Consider the following 21,292-nt stretch of genomic DNA (forward strand, 5'->3'; position numbering starts at 1 on the left):
AGGTTATCAGGCCGTTCCCAATGCAATACTGCTTGCACCTTAGCGGCGTCCATTTTAAAATCAGAAGCAGACACAATATAGCCCAAGAAAGGCAACTCCTGTACCGAAAATACACATTTCTCCAGTTTTGCATATAGCTTATTCTCTCTGAGAAGCTGTACCACCTGCCTGACATGATCTAAATGAGTATCACGGTCGCAAGAATATATGAGGATGTCATCTAGGTACACAATAACGAATTTCCCCAAAACATGCGAGAACACATCATTTATGAAATGTTGGAAAACTGCAGGTGCGTTTGTCAACCCAAATGGCATCACCAAATTTACAAAATGACCCTCAGGGGTATTAAAAGCCGTCTTCCACTCATCTCCTTGACGGACTCTTATGAGGTTGTACGCCCCCCTGAGGTCAAGCTTGGTAAACCACTTAGCACCTGCCACCTGGTTGAACAAATCCGGTATCAATGGCATAGGGTATGGATCATGAACCGTAATCTGGTTTAACTCCCTGAAATCCAGACATGGCCGTAGTCCCCCATCTTTCTTCTTAACGAAGAAGAACCCCGCTGCCACTGGTGAGAAAGAAGGCCTGATGTGCCCTTTGCTCAAACTTTCAGAAATGTAATCCTTGAGCGCTTGTCTCTCCGGACTGGAGATGTTGAACATCCTTGCTTTAGGCAACTTGGCCCCAGGTTTAAACCTGATAGAGCAGTCATAGGGGCGATGTGGTGGCAACTCTGAACACCCCTTCTCAGAGAATACATCCGCAAAATCCTGAAGTGACTCAGGAACGCTTGAAGTCACAGCGGACACACATGTGGCCAGGCAATTCTCCTGACAGAAATCACTCCACTGGATTATGTCCTGAGTTTTCCAGTCAATAACCGGGTTGTGTGTAGACAACCATGGAAAACCCAGAACCAATTGTGCCCGGAAGACTCTTGAGCACCTTACATGTGACCTGCTTGAAATGAGGAACCCCAATGTGGAGTTTAACCTCAGCCACAAACTCAGTAATCTCTCCCTGTGGGAGAGGAGCAGAATTGATGGTGACCACGCGGATAGGATGAGGCAGTTTTTCAATCCTAAAACCAGCAGTGCGTGCAAACTCCTCATCAATGAGATTTGTGGCAGAACCACTATCCACAAAAACAGTGATTGGTAGCTCTCTGCCAGCAACAACAACTTTGGCAGGAAGCATGCACTGAGAAACCATCATGGAGGATATACATAAGCTCAGATTGGACTCCTCCACACCCTCTGAGCTTAGAAGTTTTCCGCTGTTGCGTTTTTCTTTAACAGCAGAGGACAGATATTAATAAAATGACCAGTTTTACTGCAGAAAAAACAGGCTCCCTGCTTCCTGAGTACAGGGGTTCGATTCTTAACATGTGACACCCCTGCGATTTGCATAGATTCCGTGGGCTCACCTGCAGCAACCTCAAGTGAACCTTAACCTTCACCCACAGGCGGCGTCTCATGATTCCCCTGATGCAAATGGCGATCAATGCGGACAACAAGACTCATAGCGGAATCCAGAGAAGCAGGAGTCTCATACATCAGGAGGGCTTTTTTAACCCTATTAGGAACTCCATGAATAAAGTGACTCTGCAGCGCAGGCTCAATCCACTGAGTGTCAACCGCCCAGCGGTGAAATTCAGAACAGTAATCCTCTGCAACACGCTCCCCCTGGCAAATAGTGCGTAACTTAGATTCTGCTGGAGCCATTCTGTGTGAATCATCGTAAATGTGTCCTAGAGCAGAAAAGAAACTCTCCACTGAGTTACATGCAGCAGAATCAGATGGCAAAGAAAATGCCCATGCTTGGGGATCCCCGCTTAATAATGACAACACCAGACCCACACGCTGAGCCACATTACCGGAGGAGATCGGGCGCATACGGAAATACAGTTTGCAAGCATCACAAAAAGAAACAAATTTACTGCGTTCCCCAGCAAATTTTTCAGGTAAAGGAAACTTGGGCTCATTAACTCCTCCTGTCGCTCCAGCTTGTATATTAGATACTGCTAGTCCCTGTTGCTGCACTGCTCACCTCAACTCAGTGACCTGTAGGGACAGCGCCTCCAACTGGCCGGTTATGGAAGTCATAGGATCCATGAGGGAAGAGAAAAAAAAAGACTTTCTTTTTTTTTTTTTTAATGTTATGTTATGATTATAATGTCACGGGAGACCTAGGCAGGAAAGAGCTAGTAACCCGGGCCCCTGCGATTTCCCTCAGACTAGGGAAACCCTGACTGACCTTCTCTCAGAGTTTACACTAATGGTGTGCATGTCTGAGCCTCCACCCTCTCCCTGTCTCCTGTATCAACCCTAGGCTGACACCACCACCCCTCTACCCAGCGAAGAGACCTAATACCAATACCCACAGTTAGCACAGACAAGGGTAACGGAAAATAAGCAAATCGCCGCAATCACACAGGAATACACTATAAATGCAAAGGGCAAAACAAATACAAACATAGGAAGGAGCAAATGAGACTAAGGGAAGTACACCACCAGCAACGATACTCCAACTACTAGCTCACCATTCCAGACCGAGATAACTGCGCAAAAGACAGAAGCTATAATCGGCGACGCCCAATATTCAGGAGAACTATTTAAGGCAATGGGCATGGCCCAGCTTCCAATCTGATCAGCAGGTAAATTAACCCCGGACCATCTAGATACAACTTAGCCGACGTCAATGAGCGCATAGTGGTCAAAAGTGGAATTACCGCTGTCTGTCGAACGACCTGGTCTGCACAGCATCCGACCTGACAACTACAGGGGAATGTATTTACAATGATGTACTTACAATGGTATTACTGAGGTTTGTCGAATGTCTTGGAGGCCTGAGGACAAGGAGGAGCGGGAGACCATGGTCAGTTGTCCTCTTGGTGAGGACGCGGAAGTATCGACTGTTTGCAGTCTTGGACGCATTGGCTGAGTTTATGTTATGGTGCCTTTCCCGTCACCCTCGCATTTTCAAAATTTAGGGTGACAGGCAATACTGATTGTTCTTGACACTTCTAAACCCACGCTACAAGGAGAACTTTATATCTCTTATTCCAGAGGCAGACACGTGTAGCATAATGTTGGAGGACCATAGGGCCCTTCTTTCTGAATTATTTAAAAAATTCCCATCTGAAAATGCTGGCAGAAGAGGTCACAGTTCATTGGACAAATAAGGAGTACAGGTGAGATAGACAAAACTCCAATCCAGCAGAGGCAGTGGACCACTGGCAAAGTTTGAGGATAGTTTTCTCAGAACCTCCCATCGCCCTGGCCCTGAGGCATGGTGGACTCTCTCAAGGAGTGCAAAGTTTGGGAAAATGCAGAGGGAGTAACTTGCTGATTGTACCAACGTCCTCTGTGCCCTTTAATTATTGTTTAGCAAAGCTGAACACGGAGCATGTACTGTCTCTCTCTACTGCACACTTGCACTGTACTCACGTTCATGGAATGCACGGTGCCTCTCTCTCTGGTGGCCATTGGGCACATGGCTCCTCGCTTTATGGCATTACCACTTTTCCTGGTGGGAGAAAACACCTTCATAATACAGAGACAGTAAAACACTGCCCAAGCATTCACACTCTGCTCCTAAGACTTTCTTTGTGTGCAGTGCCTCTAGGCAGAAGATGATGATGGTGGTAGTAGTAGTTGGAGCATTTAAGACAGTCATGAAGCAGCCATAACAACTTGAAAAATAAGTATTTTTCAAGAAATACCACATTGTTCCATATGTGGCCTGTATTTTTTTAATTTATTATGCAAAATAGTGCTGTATATAAGTAGATTCACAGACAGCAAAAACAGTTGAAAATCGGCCTAAAATGCACAAACTTGGAGCGCGCAAATATATGAGGCCTGTCACGGAAATACCACACTGCCAAATATGTGGCCTGTATGTTCTTTAAGGCAAAATAGTGCTGCATATAAGTAGGGTAACAGACAGCAATAAAAGGGGGAAACTGGCCTACAATGCCCAATCTTGGAACATGCAGATATATGAGGCCAGTCACTGTAATACCACACTGCCAAATATATATATATATATATATATATATATATATATATATATATATATATATATATATATATAGGTATATATATACTGTATATATATATATATATATATATATATATATATATATATATATATATAGATATATATATAGATAGATATATATATATATATAGATATATATATACATACTGTATACGGCCATTTTTTTTTAAATGTAAAATAGAGATGTACAGTATATAAATAGAGTAATAGACAGCAAAAACAGTTGTCCACTGGCCTACAATAACCAAACTTGGAGCACGCAGATATATGAGGCCTGTCACGGAAATATCACACTGCCAAATATGTGGCCTGTTTTTTTTTTTTAATGCAAAATAGTTCTGTATATAATTATAGTAACAGACTGCAAAACAGTGGAAAAGCGGCCTATAATGCCCAAAATTGGAGCACGCAGATATATGTTGCCTGTCTCAGAAATACCACACTGCCAAATATGTGGCCTATTTATTTTTTTAATGCAAAATAGTGCTGTATATAAGTAGAATAGCAGACAGCAAAAAAGTGGTAAACTGGCCTAAAATGCCCAAACTTGGACAACGCAGATATATGAGGCCTTTTTTGGTGAATTTAACCCCCCCCAAAAAAAACAGTGGCACAAGGGTAGCACACACAACATATGCCTGAAAAACTATGATTTTTAAACAGGCCTCAGTCTGACAGAACAGACTATATATTTTTTTTTGGGGGGGTGAAAATGCAACTAGGTATATATTAAAGAAGCTGCAGCAGCAGGCAGTTATGGAGCTTTGGGAGGGATGCAGGGAGAGCTATGTATGCACATACAGAGCCTGCAGGCCTTGCACTGATGTGGATATGCTGTGCCCTGCCTGCCTAGCGCTGCAATATCGGGACACACGAATTAGCCCTAAAAATGACTGTTGGTTTCTCAGGATTTGTGGATTTAACAGTTGCAGACCTACACTAACTATAAAAACCACGATTCTGACCCTATCTCGGCAGCAGCTCTCCCTACTCTCTCTGAATCAGGAGCTGAATGCGGCGAGCAGGGCGCCGCCAGGTCTATTACACTCAGGATGATGGTACAGCCCAGCCAATCACTGCACGACCACAACAAAGATGGCTGCGGCGTTTCATGGCCTGGCAGACAATCCCTGCACCGTGATTGGGTCTCAAAAGTCCACCAAAAGTGCTGGGTGGAGACTGCAGTTACCTCAGAATAATCCCGGAAATGCTTGGTGCTCGCTGAGTACACCAAGCATAGCGATACTCGGGCAAGTAACGAGTAGTGGCGAGCACATTCGCTCATCACTAGTAGTGACCTTTTTAGGTGGAGGGGTGTCCTTTCACATTCATGAGCACAGTGAACCAATAAATGCTTTGGAGATGATAATGAAGAAATATTTTACGCTACAGAAATCCACATGAGTGTAAGATTTTCAATTCAGGAGTCAGTTGCATCAAAGTAGCAGGATACGTCATCAACACTGTCGATTTTGTGAGATAGTTCTTCATAATAAAAATATTAATAATATTTTTTATTTAAATAGCGCCAACATATTCCGCAGCACTTTACAATAAAGGGTGAGAAATATAGACAGTAACTTCAATACAAGGTAAGACAGTTGAACAGTTATATTAGGCGTGAGGGTCCGGCTCACTAGCTACAATCTACAAGGACATGGGGGACACAATAGGTGAAAATGTCTCATTATTTCAGGTCCAAGCAGTATAGTAAATAGAGATTTCATGTAAACATTAGTGATGAGCGGGTATACTCGTTGCTCGGGTGATCTCCGAGTATTTGTGACTGCTCAGAGATTTAGTTTTCGTTGCCTCAGCTGCATGATTTACAGTTGCTAGACAGCTTGAATACATGTGGGGATGCCCTAGCAACCAGGCAACCCCCACATGTACTCAGGCTGGCTAGCAGCTGTAAATTATGCAGCTGAGGCAATGAAAACTAAATCTCCGAGCAGTCACAAATGATCGGAGATCACCCGAGCAACGAGTATAATCGCTCATCACTAGTAAACATGCATGATCCGGTCACCAGCCAGTGTGTTTAAGTGCAATTATTAGGTGCATTTATCGTGTGCATGGAGGGTGTAGGGACAGATGAATGGGAGGGAGCAGATTCCAAATAATGTTTAGAACAAGGGACCACGGGAGGGTTCGGTTGGTGAGTTGAGGTGATAAGCTTTTTTAAAGAGAGGCCTTTTTAATGTCCGCTTAAAAACATGGGGCTAGGTAACAGTCAGATCATCTGAGGTAATTCATTCCAGAGAATTTGTGTAGCATGGGAGAAGTTTTGGATGGAGGTGCAACTTTCCGATGATGGAGGATGTTAAAAACAAAAAACCTGACCATCGTCTCCACATAGTGTAAACAGGTGTAAGCTGTAATGACTGCATGACATACAAAAAAGACCACAACAACACTTGGTAAGGGCCAAAATATATGCAAATACTGAAAACATGAGATCTAAACTACATTGCTGAATAAAATGTACTTACAAAAACTGAAGTTTCTAGCACATAATTGGCCAATTCATGTCTGCCCATCAATCACAGCAAGGTGACCTCTCTCTGATGAGTGCCTTTTTTATGCCCATTAAATTGCAGGCTTATAGCCCGAGAATCAGGTTTAGATGATAGGACCCATCAGAAGAAAGTCACCTTGCCATGGTTGATGGGCATACATGAATTAGCCAATTTATGCGCTAAGAACCTTTATTTTTTGAAAGTACATTTTATTCTGCAACAATGTAGTTTAGATCTCATGATTTCAGTGTTTGCATATACAGTTGTGCTCAAAAGTTTACAAACCCCTGCAGAATTTTTGCTTTCGTGGCATTTTTACAGAAAATATGCATGATAACACCAGAACTTTTTCTCCTCTCATAGTTAGTGGTTGGGTGAAGCCATTTATTGTCAAACTACTGTGTTTTGATCATGCTGAAACAGCCACACAGCTAGTTTTCAGAGAGTCCTGTATTTTAGCTGATGTTATTTGTGGGTTTTTCTTTGCATCCCAAACAATATTCCTGGTAGTTGTGGATGACATTTTTGTTGGTCTACCTGACCATGGTTTTGTTTTCACAGAGCTCCTGATTTTCAACTTGTTGATCACAGTGTGAACGCTGCTGACTGCCATTATCAATCCCTTGGATATCTTTTTGTATCTCTTTCCTGTTTTATACAGTTCAACTATCTTTTCCCATAGATCCTTTGACATTTCTTTTGTTTTCCCCATGACTCACAATCCAGAAACATTAGTGGCTGGATGAAAGATGCAAGAGTCTGTCTGGATCCCAGAGGGTCACCTAGCTTTTATGCACACACACTGATTACAAGCAAACAGGTCACAAGTGAGGAAGTTACCTTTAGTAGCCATTGAAACCCATTTGTGTCAACTTCTGTGTATGTTATCAGGCCAAAATCACCAGGGTACGTCATTAGGATTTAAAAAGAGAAAACACAGTAGTTTGAGATTAAATGGCTTCACCCAACCACTAACGATGAGTGGAGAGAATGTTTTGGTGTTATCATTCATGTTCTCTGAAAAAGAGGCCAAGAAATCAAAAATTCTGCTGGGGTATGTAAACTTTTGAGCAAAACTGTATCTTGACCAACACAGAGTGCTGCTGTGGAAAACAGAAAGTTTGATGAAGATTTATTCTCGAAGCAGCGTGAAAATTCTCTAGGCTTTGAAGATGTTCCACCTTTCAGTGCAGTTGTTTATGATTTTTAACCCCTTCCCGACCCATGACGCCACGTAGGCGTCATGAAAACCCGTGCCAATCCGACCCATGACGCCTATGTGGCGTCATGGAATGATCGCGTCCCTGCAGATCAGGTGAAGGGGTTAACTCCGATTTCACCCGATCTGCAGAGACAGGGGGAGTGGTGCTTCAGCCCAGGGGGGGTGGCTTCACCCCCCCCCCGTGGCTACGATCGCTCTGATTGGCTGTTGAAAGTGAAACTGCCAATCAGAGCGATTTGTAATATTTCACCTGAAAAACTGGTGAAATATTACAATCCAGCCATGGCCGATGCTGCAATATCATCGGCCATGGCTGGAAACACTAATGTGACCCCCCCACCCCACCGATCACCCCCCCAGTGCTCCGTTATGGGGTCCGGTCCCCTCGGTCCTGTGCTCCGCTGCTCCGTGCTCCTGCCCGCTCCCCCCGTGCTGCTATGCCACCCCCCTGTGCTCCGACGCCCCCCCGTGCCCCGATCTCCCCCCCCTTATACTCACCGAGGCTCCCGGTGTCCGTCCGCCTCCTCTCTGGCCGCCGCCATCTTCCAAAATGGCGGGCGCATGCTCAGTGCGCCCGCCGAATCTGCCAGTCGGCAGATTCGTTAAAAGTACATTTTGATCGCTGTGAATAGGTTCTATCACAGCGATCAAAATAAAAAAAATAATAAATAACCCCCCCCCTTTATCACCCCCATAGGTAGGGACAATAATAAAATAAAGAAAATATTTTTTTTTTCTTTTTCCACTAGGGTTAGGGTTAGAACTAGGGTTAGGGTTACGGGTAGGGTTAGGGGTAGGGTTAGGGTTACAGGTAGGGTTAGGGGTAGGGTTAGGGTTATGGCATGTGCGGATTTGGCTGCGGATCCGCAGCGGATTGGCCGCGGATCCGCAGCGGATTAGCCGCGGATCCGCAGCGGATTGGCCGCGGATCCGCAGCGGATTGGCCGCTGTGAATTCGTAGCAGTTTTCCATCAGGTTTACAGTACCATGTACACCTATGGAAAACCAAATCCGCTGTGCCCATGGTGCGGAAAATTCCGTGCAGAAACGCTGCGTTGTATTTTCCGCAGCATGTCAATTCTTTGTGCGGATTCCGCAGCGTTTTACACCTGTTCCTCAATAGGAATCCGCAGGTGAAATCCGCACAAAAAAACACTGGAAATCTGCTGTAAATCTGCAGGTAAAACGCAGTGCCTTTTACCTGCAGATTTTTCAAAAATCGTGCGGAAAAATCTTACACGAATCCGCAACATGGGCACATACCCTTAGGGTTGGAATTAGGGCTAGGGTTGGAAATAGGGTTAAGAATAGGCTTGTGGTTAGGGTTACGGATAGGGTTAGGGGTGTGTTGGGGTTACAGTTGTGGTTAGGGTTGGGATTAGGGTTAGGGTTGGGATTAGGGTTAGGATTAGGGTTGGAATTAGGGTTACGGGTGTGTTGGGGTTAGGGTTGTGGTTAGGGGTGTGTTGGGGTTAGAGTTGGGATTAGGGTTATGGCTACAGTTGGGATTAGGATTAGGGGTGTGTTGGGGTTAGTGTTGAAGTTAGAATTGAGGGGTTTCCACTGTTTAGGCACATCAGGGGCTCTGCAAACGCAACATGGCGCCACCATTGATTCCAGCCAATCTTGCATTCAAAATGTCAAATGGTGCTCCCTCCCTTCCAAGCCCCGACATGCGCCCAAACAGTGGTTTGCCCCCACATTTGGGGTACCAGCGTACTCAGGACAAACTGGGCAACAACTGTTGGGGTCCAATTTCTCCTGTTACCCTTGCTAAAATAAAAAATTACTTGCTAAGACATAATTTTTGAGGAAAGAACAATTATTTTTTATTTTCATGGCTCTGCGTTATAAACTTCTGTGAAGCACTTGGGGCTTGAAAGTGCTCACCACACATCTAGATAAGTTCCTTCGGGGGTCTAGTTTCCAAAATGGGGTCAATTGTGGGGTGTTTCTACTGTTTAGGCACATCAGGGGCTCTGCAAATGCAACGTGATGCCCGCAGACCATTCCATCAAAGTCTGCATTTCAAATGTCACTACTTCCCTTCCGAGCCCTGACGTGCGCCCAAACAGTGGTTTACCCCCACATATGGGGTATCACTGTACTCACAACAAACTGGGCAACAAACATTGCGGCCCAATTTCTCCTGTTACCCTTGTGAAAATAAAAAATTGCTTGCTAAAACATCTTTTTTGAGGAAAGAAAAATAGTTTTTTATTTTCACGGCTCTGCATTGTAAACTTCTGTGAAGCACTTGGGGGTTGAACGTGCTCATCACACATCTAGATAAGTTCCTTGGGGGTTCTAGTTTCCAAAATGGGGTCATTTGTGGGGTGTTTCTACTGTTTAGGCACATCAGGGGCTCTGCAAATGCAATGTGATGCCCGCAGACCATTCCATCAAAGTCTGCATTTCAAATGTCACTACTTCCCTTCCGAGCCCTGACGTGTGCCCAAACAGTGGTTTACCCCCACATATGGGGTATCAGCATACTCACAACAAACTGGGCAAGAAATATTGGGGTCCAATTTCTCCTGTTACCCTTGAGAAAATAAAAAATTGCTTGCTAAAACATATTTTTTGAGGAAAGAAAAATGATTTTTTATTTTCACGGCTCTGCATTGTAAACTTCTGTGAAGCACTTGGGGGTTGAACGTGCTCACCACACATCTAGATAAGTTCCTTGGGGGTCTAGTTTCCAAAATGGGGTCACTTGTGGGGGGTTTCTACTGTTTAGGCATATCAGGGGCTCTGCAAACGTAACATGATGCCCGCAGACCATTCCATCAAAGTCTGCATTCCAAAACGTCACTACTTCCCTTCCGAGCCCCGGCATGTGCCCAAACAGTGGTTTACCCCCACATATGGGGTATCAGCGTAGTCAGGAGAAACTGGACAACAACATTTGGGGTCCAATTTCTCCTGTTACCCTTGCAAAAATAAAAAATTCTGGGCTAAAAAAATATTTTTGAGGAAAGGAAACACATTTATTATTTTCACGGCTCTGCGTTATAAACTTCTGTGAAGCACTTGGGGGTTCAAAGTGCTCACCACACATCTAGATAAGTTCCCTTGGGGGTCTAGTTTCCAAAATGGAGTCACTTGTGGGGAGTTCCTACTGTTTAGGCACATCAGGGGCTCTGCAAACGCAACCTGATGCCCGCAGAGCATTCCATCAAAGTCTGCATTTCAAAACGTCACTACTTCCCTTCCGAACCTTGACGTGTGCCAAAACAGTGGTTTACCCCAACATATGGGGTATCATCTTACTCAGGACAAACTGGACAACAACTTTTGGGGTCCAATTTCTCCTGTTACCTTTGGGAAAATAAAAAATTGTGGGCTAAAAAATCATTTTTGAGAAAAGAAAAATTATTTTTTATTTTCACGGCTCTGCGTTATAAACTTCTGCGAAGCACTTGGGGGTTCAAAGTGCTCACCACACATCTAGATTAGTTCCTTGGGAGGTCTAGTTTCCAAAATGGGGTCACTTGTGCGGGAGCTCCAATGTTTAGGCACACAGGGGCTCTCCAAAGGCGACATGGTGTCCGCTAATGATTGGAGCTAATTTTCCATTCAAAAAGCCAAAAGGCGTGCCTTCCCTTCCGAGCCCTGCCGTGCGCCCAAACAGTGGTTTACCCCCACATATGGGGTATCATCGTACTCAGGACAAACTGGACAACAAAATTTGGGGTCCAATTTCTCCTATTACCCTTGGGAAAATAAAAAAATCTGGGCTAAAAATCATTTTTGAGGAAAGAAAAATTATTTTTTATTTTCACGGCTCTGCGTTATAAACTTCTGTGAAGCACCTGGGGGTTATAAGTGCTCACTATGCATCTAGATAAGTTCCTTTGGGGGTCTAGTTTCCAAAATGGGGTAACTTGTAGGGGAGCTCCAATGTTTAGGCACACAGGGGCTCTCCAAATGCGACATGGTGTCCGCTAACGATTGGAGCTAATTTTCCATTCAAAAAGTCAAATGGCACGCCTCCCCTTCCGAGCCTTGCCGTGCACCCAAACAGTGGTTTACCCCCACATATGAGGTATCAACATACTCAGGAGAAATTGCCCAACAAATTTTTGGATCCATTTTATCCTGTTGCCCATGTGAAAATAAAAAAATTAAGGCTAAAAGAAATTTTGTGTGAAAAAAAAGTACTTTTTCATTTTTACGGATCAATTTGTGAAGCACCTGAGAGTTTAAAGTGCTCACTATGCTTCGAGATAAGTTCCTTGGGGGGGTCTAGTTTCCAAAATGGGGTCACTTGTGGGAGCGCTCCAATGTTTAGGCACACAGGGGCTCTCCAAACGTGACATGGTGTCTGCTAGCGATGGAGATAATTTTTCATTCAAAAAGTCAAATGGCGCTCCTTCCCTTCCGAGCCTTACCATGTGCCCAAACAGTGGTTTACCCCCACATGTGAGGTATCGGTGTACTCAGGAGAAATTGTCCAACAAATTTTAGGATCCATTTTATCCTGTTGCCCATGTGAAAATGAAAAAATTGAGGCTAAAATAATTTTTTTGTGAAAAAAAAGTACTGTTTCATATTTACGGATCAATTTGTGAAGCACCTGGGGGTTTAAAGTACTCACTATGCTTCTAGATAAGTTCCTTGGGGGGTCTAGTTTCCAAAATGGGGTCACTTGTGGGGGAGCTCCAATGTTTAGGCACACGGGGGCTCTCCAAACGCGACATGGTGTCCGCTAAAGATTGGAGCCAATTTTTCATTGAAAAAGTCAAATGGCGCTCCTTCCCTTCCGAGCCCTGCCGTGTGCCCAAACAGTGGTTTACCCCCACATATGAGGTATCAGCGTACTCAGGACAAATTGGACAACAACGTTCGTGGTCCAGTTTCTCCTTTTACCCTTGGGAAAATAAAAAAAATGTCGCTAAAAGATCATTTTTGTGACTAAAAAGTTAAATGTTCATTTTTTCCTTCCATGTTGCTTCTGCTGCTGTAAAACACCCGAAGGGTTAATAAACTTCTTGAATGTGGTTTTGAGCAGCTTGAGGGGTGCAGTTTTTAGAATGGTGTCACTTTTGGGTATTTTCAGCCATATAGAACCCTCAAACTGACTTCAAATGTGAGGTGGTCCCGAAAAAAAATGGTTTTGTAAATTTTGTTGTAAAAATGAGAAATCACTGGTCAAATTTTAACCCTTATAACTTCTTAGCAAAAAAAATAATTGTTTCCAAAATTGTGCTGATGTAAAGTAGACATGTGGGAAATGTTATTTATTAACTATTTTGTGTCACATAACTCTCTGGTTTAACAGAATAAAAATTCAAAATGTGAAAATTGCAAAATTTTCTAAATTTTTGCCAAATTTCCGTTTTTTTCACAAATAAACTCAGAAATTATCGACCTAAATTTACCACTAACATGAAGCCCAATATGTCACGAAAAAACAATCTCAGAATCGCTAGGCTCCGTTGAAGCGTTCCTGAGTTATTACCTCATAAAGGGACACTGGTCAGAATTGCAAAAAACGGCAAGGTCATTAAGGCCAAAATAGGCTGGGTCATGAAGGGGTTAATGGAAGCATTCCATTCTGCTGGAGAGGACTGAAAGATGTGATATGAGCACACTAGTCATAGTTTTTTAATAGAATGTAGCATATTCACATTTAAGTACAGAGTGTGTTTTGACTCCACATTATTGAGGACAAATAAATGAAAGCATCAAGTCCACCTCATTTTTTATAATGATCCTTATCGGATGAATATTCTCTGGTTCTCGGTGGCATGAGGTCATTTGCCAGACGTCCAATATAGTTACTGGAAGCTCAGAAAACATAGCTCTCATCACTGTATCCAACTGATAGGACAACCAATCACTTGCATGGTCAAACCTATATCCGGTGTTAGCCGATTTAATGAGAATCTTTGTATCAGGGCTACGTTCCAAGAGTTGTCTAATAGCTTCTCGAATGTGCCATAATCGTCGGACATAAAATGAAATGGGAAAAGTGAGAAAGTGAGCAAAATAAGTCAACACAATGACCATATTTTTCCGTGTCCCGAGTCTATGAAGCTCTGTAGCAATGTACTGTAGCTCTTTAATTCCGGTACGTGTCATGACCAGAGGCTTCTGATGTGCTCTCCACTCGACTATGTAGTTATTATCCGAGTCTGTGGCCAACAATGGGCCAGGGTTATAAATAACGTGAAGATCTATTTGCTTGAGAGCTGAAAATTTAGAAAATAAAATTAATTAACTGAGCCTTACAACAATTTAAAAAGCAAAGTCTTGAAGATCTTCGTAAATTATAGTATACAACCCATATAACCCTTTTATAATTACGTTTAATGTTTTAGATATTTATTACTATTCCAGTAAAATTATATTAATATTCTGAAGTGCTTTTGGCATATCTGACTACTCATGTGAGTCATATGGACGACCTACTTGGAACAAACGTCACTAGGTATTCCCACCATTGGCGGAGTGTGGAGTCTCCAAACATGTAGACCATCTTTCCAGCAAGGCATTTAGATACTTTGATGGAGGTATTGAAATCTTGATTGGAGCAAACATGAGAAGTCCATATATCTTTATAATAAAATCCTGATGGATTTGGATTTTTCAGTAGAGATGTACAAGTATTGTTAGCTTATTAAAAAAAAGAGAGTTAATTTGCAGTATCATTCATAAGTTCATTTCTTATTTTTTTGTTGTTAGATTTTTCAATAAATTGCTTAATATTTGAAAGATAATTAATTTAAATGTGAGGAACAGTAGACAATCACCAAGGAAGCCTTTGCATATACAAAAATAGTCTTTGAAATGTTTCTCATTACTTGACGCCCTTTGTTCTCTACTAATTTTTATAGTATCATGCTTATGTTTTTTTGCACCATTTTATTACTTGTCACTAAGCATACATGTTTTTTTCAGTGCGGAGATCACAGGGGAACAACAGTAATTCATAGGACGGGTCGGAACTTGTCATTGTCAGCTACCACACTGGGGCAATATCAAGGATGAATAGTATCTCCAATTCCAGCCATTTAATTGATCAATAAAAAATTGTCACATCACAAGTAAGGTGTAACTATGACTTTAAAATGAGAAGAACAATTCAGATCCAGCGAAATCCATGAATAACTTTGTCTTTGGTAGTAAAATATAGCTTTTAATGAGCCATTTTAAAATAACAGTGACGTAAGTCGAAACGCGTTGGTCATAAACTCTGCACTGTGTGTATGACGCTGCTATGTGCAATAATATTATTGGTGAATAATTTTTTGTAATGTCACTGACATTTGAAAAAGGCTCATTGAAAACTATATTTTATTACCAAAGACAAAGTCCTTCCTGGATTTTGCTGGATCTGAATTGTTCTTCTCTGCTAACACACTGGCTGCTCAGCCTTTTTTTTTCTGTGCAAGATCTGGGCTTGGGAGATAGCTGCCTAACTAGGTGAGCTGACTTATTTTTTTGCTTATATTTCCGCTTATGAGTTTAAAATGTAATATATGATGTCATTTAAGGAATAAAAGTAAAAAGGCTTATATGCCAATATACTGTTCCCCTAGAAAATTAAATATGTAAATTGTGTGATAATAGAAGAAGAGGACATGAAATAACAATCCTAAAAGTCAATATCGACTCTGTAATGAACTTTGCCACAAGACTTAAGGTACCGTCACACTCAGCGATGCTGCAGCGATATAGACAACGAGCCGTTCGCTGCAGCGTCGCTGTTTAGGTCGCTGTAGAGACGTCAAACACAGCAGCTCCAGAACGATGCAGGAGCGATCCAGTGACGTAATGGTGACTCACTTATCGTTCTCACAGGTCGTTAGCTCCATGTAAAACATTGCTGGCATTGTTGCTTTTGATGTCAAACACGACAATACACGCCGACCTGACAACCAAATAAAGTTCTGGACTTCTAGCTCCGACCAGCGATATCACAGCGGGATCCAGATCGCTGCTGCGTATCAAACACAATGAGATCGCTAACCAGGATGCTGCAACGTCACGGATCGTTGTCGTTCTCATTGTAAAGTTGCTGAGTGTGAAGGTACCTTTAGGATAAAAGCCAAATCACAATCTCAGTTTGCAGGTAGTGTTTTGGGGTGTTGCCCTTCATCAGTGCAAAGTATCAGATGTGGTTCGGCAATTTACATATTTAACTTCCCAGAGGAGCATTGCATGGCTTATAAGCCTCCTTACACTGACATGCCAGGTATGTCACTTTCCACAAGGAAAATCATTCCCCCTTATATTCCAGCCTCTCATACGGTCAAATCACATCACATTCTTTGAACTGATGAGGGGTAACTCACTCCAAAATAGCGTGTTTAAAAAATTGAGATTTTGGTTTTACTTTCATCCAAAGTCATGTGACAAGGTTCATTATTGTTATGGCTAGCGTAACGCACCGAGTAAATATAGATGTTTATTATTAATGATGCGTTCGCAGCCTGGGGTCCACCGTGCAGGGGAACTTGCTGCTAGTAAATGGTGGCACTATTTGGCGGTATAGACTAGCTCTGTTACCTCACAGAGTAGCCAAGAAAGGAAAGCTCTGTGCCCTGTTAGACTTCACAGGAGCACAGGTTAACTGCCCATCAGAGAGCAGTCAGTGGTCATGCAAACATACAATCTCCTCACCGGAGGAGTTGGTATTCTAGGGGCTTATTTCAGCCGGGGCCCTAAATCCATGCACACAATCTCCTCGCCGGAGTTGCCAGCATTCTAGGGGCTTATTTCAGCCGAGTCCCTGAACACACATAAATGACCACACTGGTGCATGCACGTAACAGATTCAATACTAGCACATGGCCGTGTGGTCATGAGAGCCTTAAATAGCTGCAGCAAGTACAGGACCTTCCTAGAAGGACCAATGAGAGGCTGCTACAGAGCCTGAGCACCTTCAGGACCTTCCTGGAGGACCAATGGATTTAGCTGCAGTATCTGAACATGTGACCCTCGATCTCCACTGAGAGATCTTACTCTGGGCATGCTCAGAACGAGAAAAGCAGGACTTAGTCCCAGAAGCGTCTGCCCGCCGCTGCCCAGCACTGACTTCAATGGCAAAAGCTGGAAAAGCAGCAGTAACCCTTTGTACAGAGTCAGATTGAGCGAGACGCTGGGACTGATGTCTCCGCTGAGCAGGCTCCACTGCGGCAGGAGATGAATGGGAGACCGCAGTGGAGATGGCCCGAGATTCCCCCTGTGCAGAGGCGGGAACTCGACCCCCAACATTACCCCCCTCCCAGGGCCCCCCCGGGCCTCGCTACGCTCAAAGGCAGCGATGAGCTGCAGAGCCTGAATGTGCTAAGCAGGCTCCCAGGACCTGTCCTCAGGACCATAACCCTTCCAGTCCACCAAATACAATTTTTTGCCACGTACCACCTTGCACCACAAAATAGCGTTCACCTCGTAATCATCCGTAGACGAACCCAATGTCCTGGCAGATTAATCAGAAAACCGGGACATGTATACGGGCTTAAGGAGGAACACATGAAAGTTGTCGGTGATACCTAGGCGTGGAGGAAGGGCCAGACGGTAGACCACAGGGTTAACCTGTTCGAGGACCTTGAAGGGACCCAAGTAGCGAGGTGCAAACTTAGTGGACTCGACACGCAGCCTGATGTTACGGGGCGGAGAGCCACACTAAGTCGCCAGGAGCAAAGGTCGGAGCAGGGCACCGATGTGCATCGGCGGAGGACCTCATTCTCTCCTTGGAGGCCCGGATGGCATCCTGAGTGCGTTCCCAAATGTCTCGTGCCTCCACTGCCCAGTCTGCCACCCTGGAGTCAGCAGAAGACACGGGCATAGGCACAGGAACCCACGGATGCTGGCCATAATTAAGGAGGAAAGGAGTTTGACCAGTGGAGTCGGCTACAGCGTTGTTAAGGGCAAACTCCGCCCACGGTAGCAAGGATGCCCATTCATCCTGCCTGGCAGGGACAAAATTTTGCAGAAATGTGACCAGGGTCTGGTTGGCCCTCTCTACCAACCCATTTGATGACATGCTGAAGAGAGATTCAACTCAATGCTGAGTAGATGACAAAGCTCTCTCCAGAATCGAGACGCAAACTGGGGACCCCGGTCACTGACAATTTTGTCCAGCATACCCTGTAGACGAAGTATGTGTTTGATAAACAACGCCGCCAGAGCCCGTGCAGAAGGTAGCCGTGGAAGAGGCACCAAGTGCACCATTTTGAAAAAATGGTTGGTGATCACCCAAATAATGGTGCAGCTACGAGACTTGGGTAAGCCCACCACAAAATCCATCCTGACCATCTCCCAGGGCCTATCTGCCACCGGCAGAGGGTAAAGCAACCCAGCTGGCCATTGATGTGGAGACTTGTTCTTGGCACAGGAGACACATGCCTGAACATAATCTGTGATGTCACAGACCATATGAGGCCACCAATATGTCCTCGCCAGTAACTCAGATGTCCTTTTGGTCCCGAAATGTCCACCCACCCTAGACGAGTGAGCCCAAGAGATAACCTCCGGACGCATATTGGATGGTACAAAAGTCTTGCCCGGAGGCACAAACTCTAGCGAAATCAGGGCCACAGTTCTAAGGCTCTCGGAAGGGACAATAATCCGAGGCTCCTCTTCCTCCTCCTCAGATGATACCATGGAGCGAGAGAGTGCATTGGCACGAATGTTCTTCTACCCAGAAAGAAAATGGAGGGTGAAATGAAACCGAGAGAAGAACAAGGACCATCTGGCCTGGCGAGAATTTAGCCGCTGGGCGGTCTGTAAATAAACCAAATTCTTGTGGTCTGTGAATACTTGAAAGGGACAGCGAGCCCCCTCCAAGAAATGTCTCCACTCAGAGAAAGCCAACTTCATGGCTAGCAACTCCCTGTCCCCGATGGAATAATTCCTCTCCGCTGGTGTGAAGGTCTTGGAGAAGAAGAAGCAAGGATGCTTCCGACCTTGAGCATCCTTTTGGAAAAGGACTGTTCCAGCACCAATGGATAAGGCATCCACCTCCATGATAAATGGCTTATCTACATCGGGGCGATGTAGCATGGGAGCTCTAGCAAAATGTGACTTAATAGAAGAGAAGGCCTTGGAGACCTCTTCAGACCACAATTTGGGATTTGCTCCCTTCTTGGTGAGGGCTACCAAGGGAGCTACCAAAGTGGAGAAGTAGGGAATGAACTGGCGATAGCAATTAATGAACCCCATAAAGCGCTGCACCACTTTAAGAGAATGGGGTTCCTGCCAGTCCATCACAGCCTGTAGTTTGGCAGGATCCATAGCCAATCCCTGGGCGGAGATGATATAGCCCAGAAAAAGTAAAGACTCCTGCTCAAACATACACTTCTCCAACGTTGCATAGAGGGAATTTTCCCGTAAGAGGTCGAAGACTCTGCCAACATCTCTCCGGTGGGAGTCAATATCTGGAGAGTAGATGAGAATATCATCCAGATAGACAATGACCGAAGTGGAGAGCATATCCCGGAAGATATCATTAACAAAGTCTTGGAAAATGGCTGGGGCATTACAGAGCCCAAAGGGCATTACCAGATATTCATAGTGCCCATCCCTGGTGTTAAAAGCCGTCTTCCATTCGTCCCCCTCACAGATGCGAATCAGGTTGTAAGCACCCCGCAGATCTAATTTTGTGAATACCTTTGCTCCCCGAAGCCTATCAAAGAGCTCCGATATCAGGGGCAGAGGATACTTATTCTTAACGGTGATGGCGTTAAGACCCCTGTAATGTATGCATGGACGTAGTTCCCCGTTCTTCTTCTGTACGAAGAAGAACCCAGCCCCTGCAGGTGACACTGACTTCCTGATGAACCCTCTTGCCAGATTCTCTTGAATGTACTGAGACATTGCCTCCGTCTCTGGGAGAGAGAACGGATAGACTCGACCCCGGGGATGCTCAGCACTAGGCAAGAGATCAATAGGACAGTCATAGGGGCGGTGGGGCGGAATGGTCTCCGCCACTTTTTTGGAGAACACATCTGCATAGGGCCAATATTGCTTGGGGAGAGAGGATTGATCTGTGAGTACCTCAGTAGTAGCAACCTGAACGCATTCCCTCTGACACCTACCCCCACAAGATTCACCCTATCCCAGAATTCTGCCTGATGACCACTCGTTATGAGGAGAGTGGTATCCCTCAGGAATGATGAGCAGAGATATAATCTCCTGATGAGATGGCGACATGGACAGAGTAAAAGGGATGGTCTGCTGTGTTACCTGTGAGGGCAGTGTCGACCCATTCACCACTTGTACTGTCACTGGTAGTGTTGAGCATTCCGATACTGCAAGTATCGGGTATCGGCCGATACTTGCTGTATCGGAATTCCGATACCGAGATCCGATACTTTTGTGGTATCGGGTATCGGGTATCGAAACAACATTAATGTAATAATGTGTAAAAGAGAGAATTAAAATAAAAAATATTGCTATACTCACCTCTCCGACGCAGCCCGGACCTCAGCGAGGGAACCGGCAGCGTTGTTTGTTTAAAATTTGCGCGTTTACTTGGTTACGTGAAGTCCCGGCTTGTGATTGGTCGCGGCGGCCATGTTGCCGGGACGCGGACCAATCACAGCAAGCCGTGACGTAATTTCAGGTCCTTGCAGGATTTTAAAATTACGTTCCGGCGTTGTGATTGGGCGCGTCGTGGTCACATGGGCGACGTAACCAATCACAAGCCGGGACGTCACGGGAGGCTGGACACGCGCACATTTTAAAATGCGCGCGTGTCCAGCCTCCCGTGACGTCCCGGCTTGTGATTGGTCGCGGCGGCCATGTTGCCGGGACGCAGACCAATCACAACGCCGGAACGTAGTTTTAAAATCCTGCAGGACCTGAAATTACGTCACGGCTTGCTGTGATTGGTCCGCGTCCCGGCAACATGGCCGCCGCGACCAATCACAAGCCGTGACGTCACGGGAGGCTGGACACGCGCACATTTTAAAATGCGCGCGTCCAGCCTCCCGGCTTGTGATTGGTTGACCGCGATGCAACCAATCACAAGCCGGGACGTCACGGGAGGCTGGACAAGCGCGCATTTTAAAATACGCGCGTGTCCAGCCTCCCGTGACGTCACGGCTTGTGATTGGTTGTGTCGCCCATGTGACTGCGGCGCAACCAATCACAACGCCGGGACGTAATTTTAAAATCCTGCAGGACCTGAAATTACGTCACGGCTTGCTGTGATTGGTCCGCGTCCCGGCAACATGGCCGCCGCGACCAATCACAAGCCGGGACTTCAAGTAACCAAGTAAACGCGCAAATTTTAAACAAAGAACGCTGCTGGTTCCCTCGGTAAGGTGCCGGTTCCCTCGGAGAGGTGAGTATAGCAATATTTTTTATTTTAATTCTTTCTTTTACACATTAATATGGTTCCCAGGGCCTGAAGGAGAGTTTCCTCTCCTTCAGACCCTGGGAACCATCAGGAATACCGTCCGATACTTGAGTCCCATTGACTTGTATTGGTATCGGGTATCGGTATCGGATTGGATCCGATACT

At 44.8% G+C, this 21,292-nt stretch overlaps 1 protein-coding gene across 1 annotated transcript in view; it reads right to left on the minus strand.

The window, feature by feature from the left end:
- Positions 1-13,406: 13,406 nt before the first annotated feature.
- Positions 13,407-21,292, minus strand: part of LOC143774205 (NXPE family member 3-like) — an 84,931-nt gene continuing 77,045 nt past the window's right edge. The window contains exons 5-6 of the mRNA XM_077261582.1: positions 14,230-14,433; positions 13,407-14,009 (exon numbers count right to left, since the gene is read on the minus strand). Coding sequence (XP_077117697.1) covers positions 13,477-14,009; positions 14,230-14,433 — 737 coding nt within the window. The 3' untranslated portion in view covers positions 13,407-13,476. The remainder of the gene's footprint in view (positions 14,010-14,229; positions 14,434-21,292) is intronic.

Source organism: Ranitomeya variabilis, chromosome 5, assembly GCF_051348905.1.
Source record: "Ranitomeya variabilis isolate aRanVar5 chromosome 5, aRanVar5.hap1, whole genome shotgun sequence".
In the NCBI taxonomy this organism is placed as follows: domain Eukaryota; kingdom Metazoa; phylum Chordata; class Amphibia; order Anura; family Dendrobatidae; genus Ranitomeya; species Ranitomeya variabilis.